At 38.0% G+C, this 20,859-nt stretch overlaps 1 protein-coding gene across 1 annotated transcript in view; it reads left to right on the forward strand.

The window, feature by feature from the left end:
• The first annotated feature begins 202 nt into the window (after positions 1-202).
• Positions 203-20,859, forward strand: part of EIF3K (eukaryotic translation initiation factor 3 subunit K) — a 507,694-nt gene continuing 487,037 nt past the window's right edge. The window contains exon 1 of the mRNA XM_044087012.1: positions 203-356. Coding sequence (XP_043942947.1) covers positions 298-356 — 59 coding nt within the window. The 5' untranslated portion in view covers positions 203-297. The remainder of the gene's footprint in view (positions 357-20,859) is intronic.

Consider the following 20,859-nt stretch of genomic DNA (forward strand, 5'->3'; position numbering starts at 1 on the left):
GGTCGCAATCTTCAACAAAAATACAATTAAATGGCGGATTTATGACAACGTGGAAATATTACCCCGCCACTGAAACACGTGTTCCCGCTTTTTGGTCACATAACCACATGCTAAGAGTCTCTCCAAAGCTACACAAGAACCACGTGACAGTAACAACGCTTGCTCACTACGTGAAACGTCTTGCTTCTGTTCTCTTACGTCAGTACGTTTGCGTTAAGCAGTCTTTTCAATGCTGGTTCAAGTAAAGTACAGAAGTGGTACGCTTATGTCTTTAGTCTCATTTCCCTAAAGAGCAAAATGTCATCGTTTGAACAGATGCGGGCAAATGTGGGCAAACTATTGAAGGGTATCGATAGGTACGTGTGTGAATGGGGGTTTACGTGTCAGTTTGTGAACTCTGCTTAAATGTGAAAACATTGTAGCTTTAACTAGTGTCGTAAAGGACTGTAAACCTTGGGTTTTGTTTTGATAGTGCGGTTGTTTTTACTATCCTTCCGCTTACTAAGGTGTTTTGAAGCAATCCTCATTACTGTTTACATTTGTTTGCTAAATATGCTATTTTCCGAATGCGTGATTCCATCAATGCAGCTGGATGTCATTGGAGGTGATTTCACATCATTTCCGAGAGATCATGCTGCTCTGTGCATTTTTGTGAGAGAGCATCCCCAAAGTGTGGATAGTGTTGTATGCAACAGTCAAAATTTATAGATTGCCAAGGTGATTTGCCGATATCCTGTCATATGACGAGTTGCTAAGTTTTCACCACATGTCGTGCTTGCTACATATCGAGTTTGAACTTGTATTGCATCAAGAACTGCCAATGACAGAGCTGTGGGATAGAGATGTAATTTGTAAATTAGTGTTTTAATCATAACTGAGGTATCGTACTTTTTTATCGTAATTTTGTAGTCTGTATTTCTCTCAATGTATGCGAAGTGAATAGACATTTTTAACCAGGGACAAAGTTGCAAGAAACTATTGGAATATGCCAAGTATGACGTTTTGTACATGTTATTCTAGTACATAAGGGAGGTGATTTGAGCTCTCCAGTTGCCATACTTCTAGCTGTCTAAAATGTTAAGAGACATGCTTATACTCACAGTGGTGATATTTGTCTTCGGAGATTACATTTTAAACAACATAGTGTTTAATCCTAATATGACTTTAATTATTTTCGTAGTTAGAATAAACCTCAAAAAAAAAATCCTCCCATTCTTAGTAGGTATCTCCATGAGTATATGTTCTGATCCCACTTCTGTTTATCGGTGATCTTTATTCTGTCAGCATTCTGCCTTTATGGTCCAGTATGCTGATAACTACACTTAATTGCTCAGCTACTACTCCCAGGAACTGAACCAGTATGGTAACATATTTACAAAAAGCATGAATACTTTTTAATACCCCACCCAAAAAAAAAATATTCACATCCAAATATCACTGGAACGTTAACATCCCATTCACCATCACCTTCAGTAAAGATCCTGAAATTTGAACTGCCCAACAAATTAATTTCTAGGTGATGCACAACATTGTAAGCTGAACTTTTGACTGTCATATTCAGGTAGTCATTAAAAAACACTCAAGGTCAGTCGCCTTACAGAACTAAACCATTCTTAGGTTCATAGGTAGGTACTAGGCTATCTGCCCTAGGGCATTTATAAGCCTAGCTGGCTTTCGCCACCCTTTTAGACTAGGTTCCTGAGCCTCTGTCCAGCAGGGCCGTAGAAGTGATCCCAGGAGTAAATTTACAATTTCCCATCCACTCATCAAGAATTCTCTTGAAGAGGGTCAGCGAGGGGCTCTGCCTAACATGAACTGGGATTCTATTCCAGAGCGAGGGAAGCCTCTGGGGTATGAATCTATCCCTGTAGAATGTCCTATTTGTTGTTGTGCTGAGGTTTAAATGCATGGAGCGTGTAGCTCTAATGGATTTAGCTTTCTTGAGGTGGAGCATGTCCATCAATTCCGGGTTAGACATGGCCTTGTACGTCAGGCAGAGATCACCTCTGAGTAGGCGGTAAGCAACTGAGTAGAGCTGGAGTTTCTTTAGTCGAGCTGCATAGGGCATCTGTTTGAGGTCCACGATCCTCTTGGTGAGGTACTTTTGAGGTCTCTCCAGCTGTTGCAGGTGTCGGGTAAGATACATCCCAAATGGGGCATTGTACTCAGTTAAGGGCTCGATGAGCGATGAGTAGAGGGGCACAATGACCTCTCTTGATCTAGATGTGAACCCTTTTGTGATTAGGTGAGGTATATAGAAGGTTTGGGATTTTGCCCTATCGTGTAATAGTTTCCTCCTTCTGATTTATGGCCGGGGTCCACCAGACTAGTCTCCTGTTTTTGGAGGAGTGAGTCTTGGTTTTACTTGGGATGGCACGATCCATGCATTCCTGTAGGTGCTCATAGAGTGCATTTGTAAAGGATTCTGCGGTTTGGGTAGCGTTTTCCATTATCCCGGGGCTTTGAAACTTTCCACCTCGGTTTTGAGAAGTGTGAAGTTTGCTTTTGAGAGATGTTTCACAGTGGTTTCCTTGGCTGGGGGTGCTTTGACACACTTCTGTAGAAGGACACTACCATTTTGTCTACTAGTAAGACTACTACACTGTATAATTCTGCTTGTCTACTAGTAAGACTACTATACTGTATGTCTGCTTTTATGGCCAAACTTCAGACGTCTCAAGTTAACAATCTAGAACAGTGCTGTAATACAGTTGCCAAATTTGCACCAAATAAAACTTCCAGAACTTACCAATATATGTGAAATTATCACATATTGTACCTGTACAATATGATTGTTATACCTTCCCCACTATTTTACTTTCTGTGCATACTATGTTTTTGTTGGTTTATATTTTCTTACTCTACTGTACAATTCGAATTTACAGTCAGGGACAAATTCTGCCTCAGCTACTGTTACTTCATATGTGCCTTGTTTTTGTGTTATGTATTTTAGTCTTGTGTGCAATCAAACCTGCATTAAGTAATTACTATACTTCTGCTTTCTGTTGTGTATATAAGTCTGTCATATCTGTTCTATTTATTTCTGTGTATGTATTTGTGCATTGCAGTTAATGTACATTTTTCTGGAACTGTTAGCCCTCTGGACTTTACTGCTAAACAAATGCAAATAAACAGTTGTATAGTGGTTTATTACATGTATCGCGTCTACTTAAAATAGCTCTGATTTCTATTTGAGCTGCAGCTGTTTTATTTGGTTGTCCTGTGGTAATGACACCTTGAGTTCAGTGTAATAGAAATTGTAGATGTTGTTTATTGTGATGCACTATACTTTAGAATAAAGTGTTTTCGAATCGGTTTGCTATGTGTTATATACGAAACACCAGAATAAGCATAAGCACTTTAATGTAGATGTTGCAGTTGTCTGTAGTATTTAGGAAATTACATAGAAAGCAAGGAGTTTATTATATATATGTATATAGTATAAATCTGTATACACGCACTGTTTAAAGGCTGAAACACGGAATGTTTTCAGGCTGTAAATAGCAGTGAACACTCATATTGTGTATGTACCTTTTAGAAGCATTTCCAGATGTAGGAATGTGCATATAAACAGTGAGCACGTGCAAGTGGCAGTGCCGTTTTGAGAGAACAGCCAGAGTGTCAACATGTATGAGTGTGTAACTTTATAAACAGATTGACTACCAAAGTCTCATTTGTGATGTTTGGGTATAATAAAGCTGATGTCTGTTTTATCCTGACCAGACGAGCGACGGTTACCTTTCCAGAGTTTACTTGTGTTTGAGTTTAGCATACGCAAGGATGCCTCATCTTCATGTTTGGCCTCTCAGAGTATTGCTTTCACTTTTTGTTTTAATTTCTCCAGATCTTTTGGGTTTCTAATACCATGACAGGAATGAACCCCATTCCTAAGTCAAAGTATGATTAAAGCTCATGAAATTAGTATTGTTTCACTCTTTGAGAGCCAAAAGTGCTCTTTGCAGCACCCGCAACGGGCCCAGTAATGACGACTCCTGCAATTCGTACGGAGTTACATGTATTGGTAGCATGTCTAAATATGATTGTAGACTCTAAGCCCCGTTGCTCCTACTACTTTTGGAACAATGTGTGTATCTTTTTTTTCCACATTGCTCTCGTTTCTGCTTGCAAATCCTGATATAAATAACTTTTGTTTCACTCTGTATGTAATCACTGGGTGTGGTGATTTCAATGATCAATGCTATTTTTGTCTTCTTTTCTTGGACCACTATATCTGGTTTTGTAGCATCTGTCTTTTGAACTGTTGGTAATAGATGATCCCATGTGAGATAAACTTCATCATTTTCTATGATGTTTTGTGGCTCCTGTTTCCAGTATTTTTCAGTCACTTCAATGCCATAATGTTTGTCCAATCCCCAGTGCAACAATTTTGCTTCATTATTATGCCTTTCAGTGTACAGTCCTTCTGCTATTAGTATGTCACAACCAGCAACAAGATGCACGACAGTTTCCAATTCGGTTTTATATAACCTACATTTGTCAGTTTCTCCCACATGTTCAATGGACTTTGTAAACCAGCATATACATAGCCCACTATCTTGGGCCATCAATGTTAACCTTTCATCTCTTGGTTTAAATTCACCTCTTCTTAACTATTCCTGCGTTCATTCCTGATCAACATGTGGTTCTTCCAGAAGTTTTCTATACTTGCAGCTATATTTGTGTTTTCCACATTTCTTGCCTTTTTCATCTGGTCCATCATCGTTTATATTTTTTCGTTTGTTTCTGATTTGATTTCCATTCTTGTTTGATGCTGATATGCTTCTGTTAGGTTAAGCAGAGAAGTCATCTTAGATTTATTCTCCTCATGTTTTAAAACTTTCACGAAGTTTGGATCTCTTGAGATCAGCAGATGTGTGTAGAGTCCCACATTTGCAGATCTATACATGTATTCAGTTTCAAGGAGGCCCATTTCTCCTTCGGAATGGGGAATATAATCTTCGTATGCACTGATTTTTATAGATCATTTGGTGAGCATGAAGCATTTTTAATGTCTCATCTATCCAACACATTTTGGGGGCCAGTCAGTCACTCAGAACTGTTTGTTTGTTTTGACTTTTGTTGAAAGGGGAAAAAGTCTGACTGGCCAGAAGCCCATTTTCAGGGGAGGTACAGGGAGAAAAGCTATGTCTAAATATACAGATAAGTTTGTGTCATCAGTTAGCAGGGTAATAAAATAACATAAACAAGAGTTAACAATACAATTAAGTTTCAACATCAGTAAGATAAATTCCAACTAGAGTAATTGGGCTGTATATTGAGAACAGACAAGTTAATTTGCAAAGCAGCTTATAGCTACAGATAGGTTAAAGGATAATATAGAGGAGGAAGGATAGTTTAGGTACAGTATTAAGGAAAATTATATGAGGTAAAAGGATAGTATTTATAGGTTAGTAATGAAAAAATGGGATACGGAGAAGATGAAGGTTTTTGTATAGTAGTAGTAATGGGGTGCTGTTAAGGAAAGTATGAAGGAGGAGACGAGACAGAGTAGTGACAGAAGGCAGCAGGGCAGTATAGTTGGTAGAAGTGAGGAAAATAGGAGGGCTGGTATCTTAAGAGGGATAAGGAAGGAGAGTGGAAGAAATTGTTACTGACAGACTAGGCAAGGTTGTGAAGTGGAATAATGGAGACACTAGACAGGGTTAAGGCACGAACAGAGCCAGATATTAAGGATACTTTCTTTTAGTTTGGTATGGATTTGATGTCTAAGGGAATTTTGTTCCAGGCTAGGGCCACTGTACTGCTATATAGGCTGTGGCCTGTAGATCTTTTAGGTTTATAGATGTTCAAGAGTAGTTTAGAGCTCCTGAGGGAGAAGATAGGGATATAATAGATGATGACAGATGAGATGAATAAGCAGAAAGGTTTAAGAGCTAGTTGAGAGAGGTGGAGAGAATGAAGCAGTTTAACATTTTTAGAGCGAGACAGTGGTGTAAGTTGAGGGGGCTGATTGGCATCAGTTCTGGTGATTTTGTTATAGCAGCAATTCATTTTGGTTTCTAAGGTGGATTGTATGTTGGTTACAATGAGAGAGGCATAGAGAAGAGTGAGAAGTAATTAGTAAGGCAGCGTCTGGAGTTGTTGGTTATGAGTTGTTTAGATCTGTAGAGTGAGCCAAGTTTCTGGTGAATTTTAATAAAGTTTTGGTTGTGAAGACTTTGATCATCGAAAACACCAAGCAGTTTGGTGTCTGATACTACTGTCTTGGTGTTATCAATAGATGTGATAGTAAAGATTGCTTTTTATTGGGATTTAGATATTGTGAGAAGTAGCAGTAGTTTTGTTTTATTTATTTTTATTTTTTGAGGAGGTTGGTTGTTTTTCAGCCAGTTTTCAGTACAGTTAAAGGATTGTTGGGTGATGGATTGGACATGTGACAGATTGTTGGAAGACCAGATGATAGTAGAGTCTTCAACGAATCTTCAACGAATTGCACAAGTGTGGACTGAGTAGGTCCAATGATGGAACCTTGAGGTACCCCAGTGTTAACTATGAATAATTTGGAATAGGAAGAGAGCCACTCAACCGATTACTGCTGATTGGACAGGTGGCTGGAAAACCAGTTCAGAGTAGGGTTAGAGAAACCGAGAGCGGACATTTTGGGGAAAAGTTTAAGGTGGGAGACTGTGTTTAAGGATTTAGAGAGGTAAAGAAAGAGGGAGGATACCAAGTTATTATTTTCCATGGCTTTTATGATGGCATCAGTGAATGAGAGCAAGGCAGTGGTTGTACTATGGTATGGGTGAAATCCATGTTTGGTTGGGGAGAGAAGATTTTCATGAAGGAGATGATCTAGAATTTTGTGCATGTATCTTTCAGAGAGGGGACAGTATAGTTATAGGCCTATAGTTTGAGTTCAGTAGAGTTTTCACCTTTATGAAGTAGAATAACAAAACTGTTTTCCAGATGGAAGGTATCGTAGATTCTTAGATTGACCTGTTAGTATGGAGACTGAGTCTATGAAGTTAGATGCTAGTTTTAGGAATTTGGTTGCTAGATCTACTGAGGGGGACAGGGCTTAAGTTTAGACAACAAAGATTTGATGAATGAGGTAGGGACAAGCTTTAGAGAAAAAGTGTCATTATTGTGAGGGGGGTGAGATAGTTGGAGTTGTTTTTGAGTTAGGGTGACTATGGAGTCTGTGAAGTAGAATTGAACTTGGTGGCATGTGCAGAGGGAGAGTCTTTAGGGCAAGGTTTTGGTATGCTGGAAGAACCAGGGTTAAGTATCTTATTAATGGTTGCCCTCGTTTTTTTGGGATTGTTTTTTGGTGAATTTGTGGTTCACGATAGTAGTGTTTTTGACTTAAGTTCTGAAGTTGTTTGTAGATGACTGGGATGAGATTTTAACTAATTTCCCGTATCGTCCCTTGTGTGCATAGGAGATTTAGTTGACTGTAGCCATGAAGATTAATACTTGAGGAAGGGAAGTCTGTGTTTAAGGTATAATCAATTAGACAGTTACAAACCCCAGAGTAGGCAGGTTCAAATCCTTTTGTGAAACAGTCCAATAAATGAATCGAAACAGTTAGGTAATTTATACCAATAAACTGTTTAATAAATAAAAAGATAAGCGCTTTCGCTACGCAGCTTCTTCAGATGTATAACAGTGTTTCTCTAAAAATGCAGAGCCTATATACCTTCTGTTGTTAATTAATGGTAATAACTCTTCTGGACTTGAAGAATTATTTAAAGAAACATCCTTATCAACATTGAATTTTCAAATGCTCATATAGAATGTATATGTATAATAAATAGCTACATACATTTCAGAGCTTATAATACAAACAAAAATATAAAAAAAGTATGTATACAAAACTATAAAAATGCAATAATCTATGAAAATAACATCATATAACTTCTCTAAAAGTGTAAAACCTATATGCCTTCTGTTGTAAAATAATAATAATCACACTTCTGAGCATAGAAAAGGGGACATCCATGTCAACCTTAAATTTCAAATGCTCATGTAAAAAATCGGTGTGTGATAAATAACCACATACATTTCAAAACTTGAAGTATAGACAAGAAAATGTGCATATAAAATATATATAAAATATATATATAGAAGAGCAATGGTCACTAAAAATATAGCTTATAAAAACAAATAAAAATCTCAACAGCTGGTATTAGCCATATGCGTATGATGTACTATATAAAACACTATTAGGCAAATATGTATATACTTAAGAATGCATCTTAATACTGCTAATAAATGCTGCTATAAAACTGCATATTATACCGAGATATCAATATATGTTCATGTCTATGAAAATTCTCTACATTATTATACTGAGACCATTATTCATATCATAAACATACATATTTAAACAATAACATATAAAGAATGTACTCATGCAAAATATGTAAATATGTGTGTAATTGCGCTAATAAAATATAAACTATAAAAACTTTTGGCTAAAAAGTGTGGTCAAATATACCCCTCTCTTTGCATAAGGATATATGCCTCTCTTTGCATAAAGATATATGAGAAGCTGTGTTTTATCTTGTATTCCTTCTTTGTCTCAACTTCGGTCTCAAACTTGCTCTCTCGTTGAGACCTAGGCCTTTGTCAGCTTTCAAAAGAAGTATCCATTCATTTTCTCTACCTTCAGTATATGTGTGGATGTCACCACCTCTGGGGTTCGGGTATATCACTTCAAGGGCTTTAAAGTTGAATATGTGTGAGGTGTCTATCATCAATACATGCTTAGCTAAAGCATTGTGTATTGACCCTTTCTTGATGTGATAGATGTGTTCTCTCATTCGATCCCTAAAAGGGCGATTAGTTTTTCCTACATAGAATGAGAATGAGGAACACATCTGACATATAGCTAAATAGACTATGTGTGGTGTCATACAATCTGCTTCAGCGGAGATTGAGAAAAGCTTTCTCAGATCCGGATGATAAAAATGTGGGGTACTATCTATGTAACTGCAAAAATTGCATCGTCCACAAGGTCTAGTATAGCCATTGTTCTTTTCTAGTTGAATAGTATTGGTGTAGCAAAGCTTCCTCTTCAAATTCTTTTTATTTTTGTACAAAAACTTTGGATGATTGCCCACTATCGCTTTGAGATCATAATCAACCAGCAATATGTTCCAATGTTTGTACATTATTTCTCTCAGTTGTGAATTATCTGATGTAAACTGTGTGGTAAATTTAATGAGTTGTGGTGTCACAATGTTTGATTCCTGTTCAACTGGGTGTTCTTGTGGCCCAAAATAAGGTAAACCTCTAGTGAGTCTTAGGTCTGAAGCATCCTTCAGATACCTACTAACTTCATTCCTACTGTAACCTCGTTGCATTAACCTATCATTCAGATTAGATAATTCAGTCTCAAAACAATGTTCCATAGGATTGAGTCTAGATGCCCTGATGGCCTGCCCTCTCATGATGTTTCTAAAGACATGCGGGGGGTGCATACTTGATCTATATAGTAAGTTGTTACTATAACAACTTTTCCGAAAGACCCCCGTGTTAATGATGTTATTATCAAGTCTTTCAGTATACATGTCAAGAAACTCTATTCTATGTTGTGAACTATTCTTTGTAAATTTGAGACATGTAGTAAGATTGTTCAAGGTAGTAAAGAACAATTCTAATTGTTCAGCTGTGCCTTTCCATAAGATGAATAAATCATCGACAAAACGTCGATAGAAAACAACAGGTTGTATGAATAGGTCTACCTTGAATAAATATTGCTCCTCCCAATGAGCTAAGAACATGTTGGCGTAGCTATTGGCACATGGTGTGCCCATAGCTACGCCATCTCTCTGTCTATATATATGCTCATTAAACATGAACAAGTTGTTCTCTAATATTAACTCCAAGAAACAGGTAATCAGGTCAATCTTAACGGTTGAATAATCACCATGACTGCGCATATATTCGGTAACATACGTGACTCCCAAATCATTGGGGATCATTGTAAATAAGGATTGAATATCAAATGTTACAAAAATGTAATCCATATTGATTGTTGTATCCTTAATGCAGGTGTATAAATCAAGTAGAAATTGCCTAGAGTCCTTCAGAACTGTGTTATTACTATTCAAAACGTGTCTCAGGTGTTTTTCCACATAGACAGACAAGTGTTCGGTTACCCAGCTACGTCCTGAGACTATGGGTCTCAGGGGAGGGTTTAATAAATCCTTATGTATTTTCGGGAGACCGTTAATGGTAGGTATAATGGGATGAGTGACTATGAGAAATTCATAAGTATCTTTGTCAATCAAATGCCCCATATATATATCCATAATGGTGTTATGTACACATTCAATGGTGTTATCAACATCCTGCCTGCTAGCCTTAACATAAAAGTCGTCACATAACATTGTGACCATGCGTTCATTATAGTCGGTTGCATCCATAACTACTATTTTCCCTCCCTTATCAGCTGGTCTAATAGATATATTGGCATCACTTTGCAGTTTCTTTAAGCTAAGTCTTTCACCATACGTGAGATTATCATTTCTAAAGTGTTGTTTATTAGGTGCCCTATTCTCATAATAATCATATAGATCATCCTCTGTGAGTTTCATATATGCTTCTATTAAAGGATGGTTGGTGGGTGTAAATTCACTCAGGTTCTTAAATCTAAAGTTATGGTCAGAAAATGTCTGATTGCCATCTTTGTGTATATATTTCAGCATCATATTTCTACAAAATAGTCTAACATCCATGATTGTGTCTACCATATTGCTCTTGCTCCTGGGAATAAAATTCAGCCCTTTGTTCAATAATTTCAAATCATCCTCAGTCAAAATAATGTGTGACATGTTATGCACTAATGTTTGTCCACCCACATTGTCCTCAATGTTTTCTGTGGAGTGTATTCTTCTGATAACTTTCTCTTCTGCCTCCCTCTGCTCACTGAGCGAGAGCGGAACTTGTTGTTCTCTGCTCTCACTGGTAGTGGAAAAACCAACTGATGGGGCATATTGGAATTGAGGGTCGAATTCGAGATCATTTGTTTAGGCCTAACTACCGGTCCATCAGGACGTGTATGTTTAGGCCCATCCTCTGTTGGTTTGGTTGTGTCATTAGCTATCCTAACCTCTGGATATAGGTTAGTGTTGTTGTCCACAGTGGAGTGTATTATATGTATGACGTCAACAGAATCATTACAGTTATCATTATTCAAAACATTTTCAACTCCAACATTGCTGTCAAATATACCGGCTTGAGTAGTTCGGGATGAATCCAAATGTTCAACCCTTTCATTTTCATTATTTAAAATTGGAGAGTCCACATGTGCTCTGAGTCCATGAATGTCAACTTTGTTCCCAGCATTTCTGTTAGTTGGTCTATCATGCACAGTCTCTCTCGTAACACTACTTATGTTCTCATTAACTGTCCCTGTTGTGGCTTTCGGATTAAACCTGGGCCACATAAAGACCTGGCCATTTCTAAAGTCATTAGTATCTCTAATGACTTTGTGCCATTTCTGCTGATATAATTTCCTTTCAAATGCAGAAACACTATCTAACATGTTGTCAAATAAAGGACAAACAATATCCAAAGGAAAGTCATTAAATAACTGGCGTTGCTTGTTTTCAACTTCCTCGGTTAAAATTGCTTCTTCCGGCTTAAAAAAGTCAATTAATAATTTTAAATACTTCTGACTCACCTCCATATTCAAGCGTTGCCACTGCGCCAAGAGTTCTGGATAGCCCCTGCCTTGGCTAGGCACTGTAAATACGCACAAGCCCCTGGGTATAATATTGCGGTCCAAGCATAATTGAAAGTGCACTCTTTGTACTTGCAGCCTCTTAAGTTTAATGAAGCTCTTCTCAATGCTTTCCAACATCGTGTAAAGTTTACTTGAATCAAAACTCTGCCCTGAAACGTCCACTCGCTCTAACTCAGCATCAAGGAACCAGGAAGGTTGAGCGTTTCCTTTGAGGTAATTTTGAAACCTCCTCACGATGACGTCATCACGCGGTGTCCTGTTCCCACGATGTTCATCTCTGGGGACATAATCAAGTTCTATTTCTGCCATCCGTGCTGAAAAGGTATACGAAAGACGTACAAAGTCTTTGAAACGCAAATTGCCTGCCCCTACTCACAGAGACCGTAAAAAATGTAAAACAAATAAATCAAGTTGCTTGCTCTGACTGTAGGTTAAACGCTGGGGTGAGCGAAGTGAAGAATAATCAATTAGACAGTTACAAACCCCAGAGTAGGCAGGTTCAAATCCTTTTGTGAAACAGTCCAATAAATGAATCGAAACAGTTAGGTAATTTATACCAATAAACTGTTTAATAAATAAAAAGATAAGCGCTTTCGCTACACAGCTTCTTCAGATCTATAACAGTGTTTCTCTAAAAATGCAGAGCCTATATACCTTCTGTTGTTAATTAATGGTAATTACTCTTCTGGACTTGAAGAATTATTTAAAGAAACGTCCTTATCAACATTGAATTTTCAAATGCTCATATAGAATGTATATGTATAATAAATAGCTACATACATTTCAGAGCTTATAATACAAACAAAAATCTAAAAAAAGTATGTGTACAAAACTATAAAAATGCAATAATCTATGAAAATAACATCATATAACTTCTCTAAAAGTGCAAAACCTATATACTTTCTATTGTAAAATAATAATAATCACACTTCTGAGCATAGAAAATTATTAAAGGGGACATCCATGTCAACCTTAAATTTCAGATGCTCATGTGGAGAATCTGTGTGTGATAAATGATTTGATGAATGAGGTAGGGACAAGCTTTAGAGAAAAAGTGTCATTGTGAGGGGGGTGAGATAGTTGGAGTTGTTTTTGAGTTAGGGTGACTATGGAGTCTGTGAAGTAGAATTGAACTTGGTGGCATGTGCAGAGGGAGAGTCTTTAGGGCAAGGTTTTGGTATGCTGGAAGACCAGGGTTAAGTATCTTATTAATGGTTGCCCTCATTTTTTTGGGATTGTTTTTTGGTGAATTTGTGGTTCACGATAGTAGTGTTTTTGACTTAAGTTCTGAAGTTGTTTGTAGATGACTGGGATGAGATTTTAACTAATTTCCCGTATCGTCCCTTGTGTGCATAGGAGATTTAGTTGACTGTAGCCATGAAGATTAATACTTGAGGAAGGGAAGTCTGTGTTTAAGGTATGCCAATTGATATTGACATCACCAAGAATTGTGGTTTCATTGGAAATAGTTGGTGGTCCAGGAGTGGAAATTTTCAAGAGTGAGAATGTTAATCCGTGGAGGGATATAAATACCTCTGATGCATAGTTTTTTATGGCTGTGTAGTTTTGCATTTGACAATTATAATTTCAGCAGGATGAAAGTTGGGGTGGTTACAGGCAATGAGGAGAGGGTAAGATGGTTTGACTATAGTATTTGCAACGCCACCAGCTTTTTTATATAAACTGTCAGAACAGATAATATTATAGCCAGGTGGAAGTATTTCAGAGGCAGAAATATGGGGTTTAAGCCAGGTTTCTGTAAGAATTACTATGCTGGGCGAGTAGAGAGTGATCCAAGAGTGAAATTAACAACAGATTTTAAGTAGACTGCATAGGTTAGAAGAGGTAATAGTTTCTTAGTAGATGGAATCGTGTGGGTAGATGTTGGAGGAAAGGGGTTAGAAGCAAATTTGGGGGAGAGATTAGGGTTAGGATGACTGTCTCTGCATAAAAACAAAAATAATTGAATAGAGAAGGCAGAGTGTTGGTTGAACTTTGTTAGGTGGTGATAATGGTGGCTCTTGGAGTTTGCAAGAGGTTTATGTCTCTAGGCAGTGTGCACACTTGGAGCAGTTAAACAGAATATCTGCAGTAAAAATTGCAAGAACACTGGTAGGATAGTAAAAATTACTTGGCCGTACTGTAGCTATGTTCAGTGGAAGGGTCCTGGAAATTGGGTAGCTGGAAGGGAACTGTCTTTCAGGCAGCGTAATTTCGACTAGAGCAGTATAGTGGATAGTGGCATTGAGAGTACACATTGCCATGGGTGCTAAGAGACCTAACTCGCAGAGGGGAGGGTTACAAGCAAAGATTGCAGTGGTTGTTGCTTGCCTAAGTGTAATATCCTTTTTTTTTTTTTTTGTATTTGGTTTTAGTTTTTGATTTTAACTTCAACTATTTATATGAGAAGGCCCCTGTTGGAGGTTTGTAGTGTGTTTTGGGGAGGAACGGCACCTACTTTACATGCTTCAGCAAACTTGGTGAAACATAAGCCTTTAATATTGGCTTTGACCTCCAAGAAGTAAATGACAGAGGAGTGACCCAAGGACAGAGCTCTGTGGGACACTGCTGGTGATGTGTCTTTTGGCAGTGTGTACTGATGTATGTGGTGTATAATGCATACTACTTGCATGTGTTTTACTAGAAGTATGAAAAACACTTGAGGAGATTACTAACAAAATCATCTCTGGACTTTTGTTACCAGGAGAATCTAGAATTCTTATCCCTTTACTCCAGTGTTGTGTAGGCTCTTGAGGGAAGAATCTGTGCCTCTCTTACCATACCCTCAGGAATCCTGCTTCCCTTGGCTTCCTTTTTCTCTAGGTTGACTAGTGTAGTCAGCACTACAATGAGAAATCTCAACCTACATCAGGAAATAAAACTAGACTAAAAGTTTTATAGGTTCATACTAGGCTATCTGCCCTAGGGCATTTATAAGCCTAGCCAGAGTATGTTTGGCTTTTGCCACCCATTTTAAATTTACCCAATACCTCCTTTTGCTGTGGAATAGGCTCTCCCTGCAGATTAAGTAGTGAGATTTATCGCCCTTCAAACATACCTCTGACAACTGGATGGGATATCCTTAAATTTACTCTGACTTAAAGGCCTTGGCCCCCTTGAAATGGGTGACAGAGCCTAAGGGTTGTGATTGGCAAGGCACACATGGCCTTTGGTCAAATCACCTTGTAATGTCCTATGGATTCCCCTGACCTTTCTCACTCTAGGGCACCTTTCCTTAATAGAAAGGTGCTTCATGTGGCTGATTTTGATAGCTTCCTTGAGAGAGAGGCAGTCTTGGTGTCCATTATTCAGGGCCATTGCTATACTGTATCCTGTCGATTGTACAAGACTTTTTCAATGCATTCTCTCAGACTAGCATTTGGCACCCCAATAATTCTTTTTTTTTGTGTGGTAGAGTAGTGTCTGCTCTCAGGGCTTCGAAAAGGACAATTGCATAGAATTGTTAAGATAATGAAGTGTTTTTCAGTATCCTTTCTTGATGTGGGTATTCAAGAAGTAGGATGCCTTATTAGCCTTTGTAATCTGTGTTAATGAGGTTAAGGAAGTCCTGCCTCTCTAACCTCATTAATTTCTTTGAAAAAAGTAACAAGCAGTAGATAGTGATGGGTAGTGCATACAGCATATCTAGAACTGGCCAAGGCCTTTGACACTATATTCCCCATGCAAGCAGTATTGATAGACTTGTAAATCTGATTATATTATGAGAGAGTTTAGCTATGTGGTTACAGTAGCAGGCATCACTTCTGAAAGCAAAACCGTTACAATGGTGTACTGCAAGACATAATTTTTGGCCATCTTCTATTTGGTATGTATTTCTCAGACCTTCTGGCCTCTGGTTAACTAAGTTTGCAGATGATTGTAAATTGTGTGCTTGCTCTTCAGCTGACTCACAATTGCTGCACCATGGCTTAGACCATGTGAACAATAGGTTTACGGACTGTGGTCTCAGATTAAGTGTAAAAATGTAGCATAGTTCATTTTGGTTAACAGCAGTTTCACTTACCATTTAGGACTGCACTCCTCCATTTAGACACTGTTGTAAGGAATTATCAACAAGAGTACCCAGAATCCTTAACATCTGGCCATCATGTTTCCACAGTAGTTCAAAAAGCCTTTAATCTGGCCTATCTTATTTCCCGTTTCCAAAAAAGGTTTAATTCCCCATTACTCATATCTTGTCAGACTCCTTATTGAATATAATGCACTTTTTTGCATGTATTTGTCTAAACATATCACACAACTTGAAAATACTTCAGAGATTCATACCTAAAAGATCGTAAGGCCGCCGATCTCTCTTGATAAAATTCTGTGTACTTGGCCACTTACAGATTCCTCCATGGAGACCTATGTCTAGCCTTTTGTGACTTGAAAACTCCAACCCTATTTGATTTCCCATTCCTTTGCTGAACTAACAGTATATCAAATACTCAAAAGTAAATAAACATTCATCAGCAGATAAATAAGATACATTGGTTTGAAAGATTCGTAGGGGCGGCCCAGTGGTGCAGCAGTCAGCATTGCTGCCTCACATCAAGAGGTTCTCCTGTTTGATCCTCGGCTGGGGTGCCTTCTTTGTGGAGTCTGCATGTCCTCCCTGTGGTCGCGTGGGTTTCCTCCCACATCCCAAAAAAATGCTGTAAGTGGACTGGACACTCTAAATTGGCCCTAGGCGTGAGTGCGTGCGTGTGTGTGCCTTCTGTGGAAGGTTGGGCGCCGGGCTAGCAACTCAACACCGTAAACTCCACTGCCAATCATGAGCGGGCAGGTGATCCGCTGTGGCGACCCCTAACCGGGAAAAAGCTGCAAGAAGGAGAGATATGAAAGATTCATATTCCAGTGTATCCCTCACCTCTTAAACTTCCACTACAAGACAGATTGCCTAGTACTTACCTATGAACCTTAATACTAGTTTAATTCTGGATTTAGCTACTCCATTGATGAGACCCATTTTAGTTTTTGCCATAAACGTTTCATATGACCAGGGTATCACTAAGGGTTACTGAGCTCTGACTTTTTCCTGGTTGTATGTGATTTTCCTTTCCAGATTCTTTTTAACAATGATTATCAAAGGGATTTTTCCTATAGTTCATATGTCAGGATATCTTTGTGTGTGGGATTTTAACTTGTCAGTCCTGCAGCTAGAATGTTCAGTATTGGATATACAAGTTACCTGTGCTCGCCACAACACAGTGGATTTCCGAGAAAAGTGGTTTGGCTGCATGATTGCTTGTTTGATTTTATATGGTAACTGGGCAAGTGACCCTTTTCAGCCATGACCCGGACACCGGAAGAACTTAATTCAGTAAAATAACATGGCCAACAGACAGTACATTAAAGAACATATAATTCTATTTACAGCAGTATAATACAGTAGATAAAACTAGTCTCCTAAAGAAACATTTAAACTGTGTACACAGTATTACATTTAAGGTTTTTGTTATTGAGCAGTATGAAGAAAGAACAAGAAGTTGTTAGACTGGAAGTTATCCAGTATTACAAAATGAAGTACATGTAACTTTCTCAAGAGGATGCTCTTTCAGTTGTTTTGTAATTTTATGTCAGTGGGAAGAATTCATGTAGGCAGGCTAAATTTAGCAAATTGTGTCGTGTATATTAATGGTCTGACCAGGGTGAATGCCATTGTCCTGACTACATCCGAGTATTTATGGTGGTTAGACCAGTCCTTAATGAGGAACAATGACCAATAATTCTAGCGTGCAAAGTGTAATTATGACCTTACTATGTACTGGTAGCCATAAGAAACGCTTTAGAAGGTCACCCAAAAATGTTGGTTGTATTCCCAACTTTTTATGTTGTGTTAAAATACTGTGTGTGTGTGGGGAGAGCTTGTGTTGACCACTTGAATTTTGAACCTGGGAAGGATTTTGGCAGTATGAAAGAATTCTGGGCCTTTGTGTTCAGGTTGTCTGAGTTGTAGGATAAATACACTTCTAGCTTGACTTGCCACGGATTTGAGTTCAGCTGTCTCGGTGTGAAAGCAAAAAACTGAAAAAAGGGCAATTGGTAACTGTCACTGACTAGTAATTACGTTGCTGGCATCCACGCAGAGAAGAAAGTTGGAGAACCTGAGAGAAAATCAACCAGAAACGAAGAAATATCTTTAGTTGGAAGAATCCAGAAGCTGTTTGGCAAAAAGACAGCTCAACTTTTAGTTAGAGATGATTTCCAGTAAAAAGTAGTTCAAGTTTTGGTTACAGAAGATACTTTGCAATTATTTAAAGGAAAAATCTTAAAGTTATGTTTTTTAGTTTTGTTTTAAAGCCAAATAAAAGGTTGAAAAAATAGAAATCTTTAGCTATCTGTTCGGATGAACAGAGAACTGCAGAAGTCAAGAGGCTGAAATGAAGGCAAGACTGGCTGAGTATGAGGCTTCTGAAGAAGAGCTGTTTCAAAATTTGGAAGACAGTGGCTTGCAGAGTGAACCTGAGATTTTCTGCTATACCCGAGTAACTGGAAGCAACAAACTGTATTAAAATAAGCAGCTGAACTCCGTCATTGGGTTTCTTTTCTCCCTACAATGTAGTTCTAGCATTGTGTATGTATCTGAAATCTGCTTGTACTTTTTAAAACCTTTATTTCCTTGCATTGGAGTCAGAGGAAGGGAAGGCCCACCTACTTTTTAAGGTCGTCTCACATACTTTGCAGAGGAGTTCTTCTCCACCTGCATGACATGTCATAGACGCATGTAAGTCTGTAGTTTACCCTGTCCGGTACTGCTGTCTATCTTAGATGAGCAATTAATCTTGCTAATGTCAGGAACACAATGCATTTACCATTTTCAAGACCCCCCCACCACCACCACAGGCCAGACCTCAGAAAGAGAGACAGGTTGCAACCTTATCAACTAGGTGCACTGATACTGTTCATAAAAAGGTCTTCTTTTATGCTTTTTGTGACATCCTTTCAGAGGGGTGTGCATATCTGGTACACGCATTTCCATTGTAAACGAGTCCCACTGACTTGGAGTCAGTCCTTAAATTAAGAGTATGCAAGCATTTTGTAGTCCACAAAGGAAATGTGACAATTGATGGCAACCATAATATACAGCTGAATTTACTTCAGTGTATGTTTACTATGTGGGGTTTATTTATTTTATTGATTGATTGACATTGTTGACTGGGAAAGTCCACTTGGTCAGAAACGCATTTTCAGTGGAGGCCTGGGAGAAAAGCTCCACAAAATGAATATGCAGATCAAAAACAAATTCAACAAAACTAGAAAAACTTCACAAATATGACAAAGTAAATGAATATACAGAGCAATAAAAATGACAAACAACACTACATTAAATGAGTTAATTTGTACAGCAGCAGATAGTAGAGAGCTACAAACATGATAATGTAGAAGATACAGAAAATATATACATTATTTATGGTACGTTCGTAGTGATGAGAATATGGGTGGAAGTATGGTAAGAAAAGGTGTGATATTTGCTGGGGATAGAGAGAGACAAATGATGTAAAGGGAAGAATGATGCGAGTGGAAGAAGTTGGTGTGTATAAGACAGAGTGATGAAAGAGGTCAGATAGGAGATGGAGGATCAATGGATAAGATAAGGAAAGGACAAGAAGAGGAAGGAAGAACTAATTTTGTTTATGGAGGCATATAGTTTGGGGTACAGGGACAGATGTGATTGTTGAGAAATTCTAGAGATATTTTGAAAGCATTTAATGAGTCTAGGAGGACGATTTCTGGGGGAAGGGCATTCCAAATCATGGCTGTGGCATAGGAATAGAGGGTGCTTTTCCATTAACAAGGCAACAGTCCTCGGCAAGCATAAATGTTGCCACAAAATGTATACTAAAAAGTAACAACAAAAGGGTTCCGTTCAACACACAGCACAATTACAGAATCCTTTCAGTTCCAGTTTCTAATGTGCAGGGTAGCTATTTAACTATAGGGAAATTACAGTACCCTATAAAGGTAAGCTTAGAAGCCAGATGAATGATTATTATTCCCGGCCACAGCAGTGAAGGCACTGTACATGTTACTGTTTTATGGGTAGTGGCACTGAACTTCACTAAAGTCACGCAATGTATCCCCAAGTATCGGTATTGAAAAGTTACACATGTTGTGTGGGAGTATCATTTTATTATTTATTTTTTGCTACTTCAGGTGATTTAGCAGTATGTCGCTTGGAAGAGTATACTGACTGCTTTGCATGCAACAGGTAATTTATAAACAATGTGACAGGGGGAAAAAGGCATTAGAAACCTAGGACCCGACTTTGGATTGTATGTCACTCCAAATACAATGGAAGGAGGTTAATTTAATTCTTACTCAAAGGAAGTACAGTAATCCTCACATTTTTTGTGTCCTAGCAGTGTAAGTAATTGCAGTGGGGGTGGCAACATTTACGTTTGCCAAGGACTGTTGCCCCGTTAATGGAAAAGTACCATATAGAGACTGTCTTGCATTAAAAACAATAAGAAAAGGAAATCGGAAGTAGTTAACTGTGTTTAAATACACACGCACACTTTTGTATGTTTTTGTACACATGTACTTTATACACATACACGTGTGTGTACTGTATGGGTGCATACAATTCATTAATAATGCTTAACTCTACTACGTTTGTTATAAATAATGTATACATTTTAGTAAATTTACTTGGTCGCTGTCACATACACGCGTGTGTACAGTATGGGTGCATACAATTAATTAATAATGCTTAACTCTTCTACGTTTATTATAAATAATTTATACATTTTAGTAAAGTTACTTGGTCTCTGTCACACATTGGCTATGTGTTAACCAAGACTGCATGTGCAATGTCTTTGTCAGTGTATATATATACATTTTAGTAAAGTTACTTGGTCTCTGTCACACATTGTCTATGTGTTGACCAAGACTGCATGTGCAATGTCTTTTGTCAGTATATATTTTTTTCATTGTATTGCTAAGTGCGTTTAATATTTGTTATCTTTGCCAAGGTAAGGAACCAAAACCACGAAATGGCAGCCAGATGGAAGTTCAGACAGTAAACCAAATATTTTAAAATTAAAATCCCTTTAATAGAAATTCAAAATCGGATTAACAGAGTTAAGCGCTTTTGTTTCTCTGCTCAGGAAACTTCTTCAGAGTTAACCACATCATACAGA

Source organism: Protopterus annectens, chromosome 1.part0, assembly GCF_019279795.1.
Source record: "Protopterus annectens isolate FY-2018-M chromosome 1.part0, PAN1.0, whole genome shotgun sequence".
NCBI lineage: Eukaryota > Metazoa > Chordata > Ceratodontiformes > Protopteridae > Protopterus > Protopterus annectens.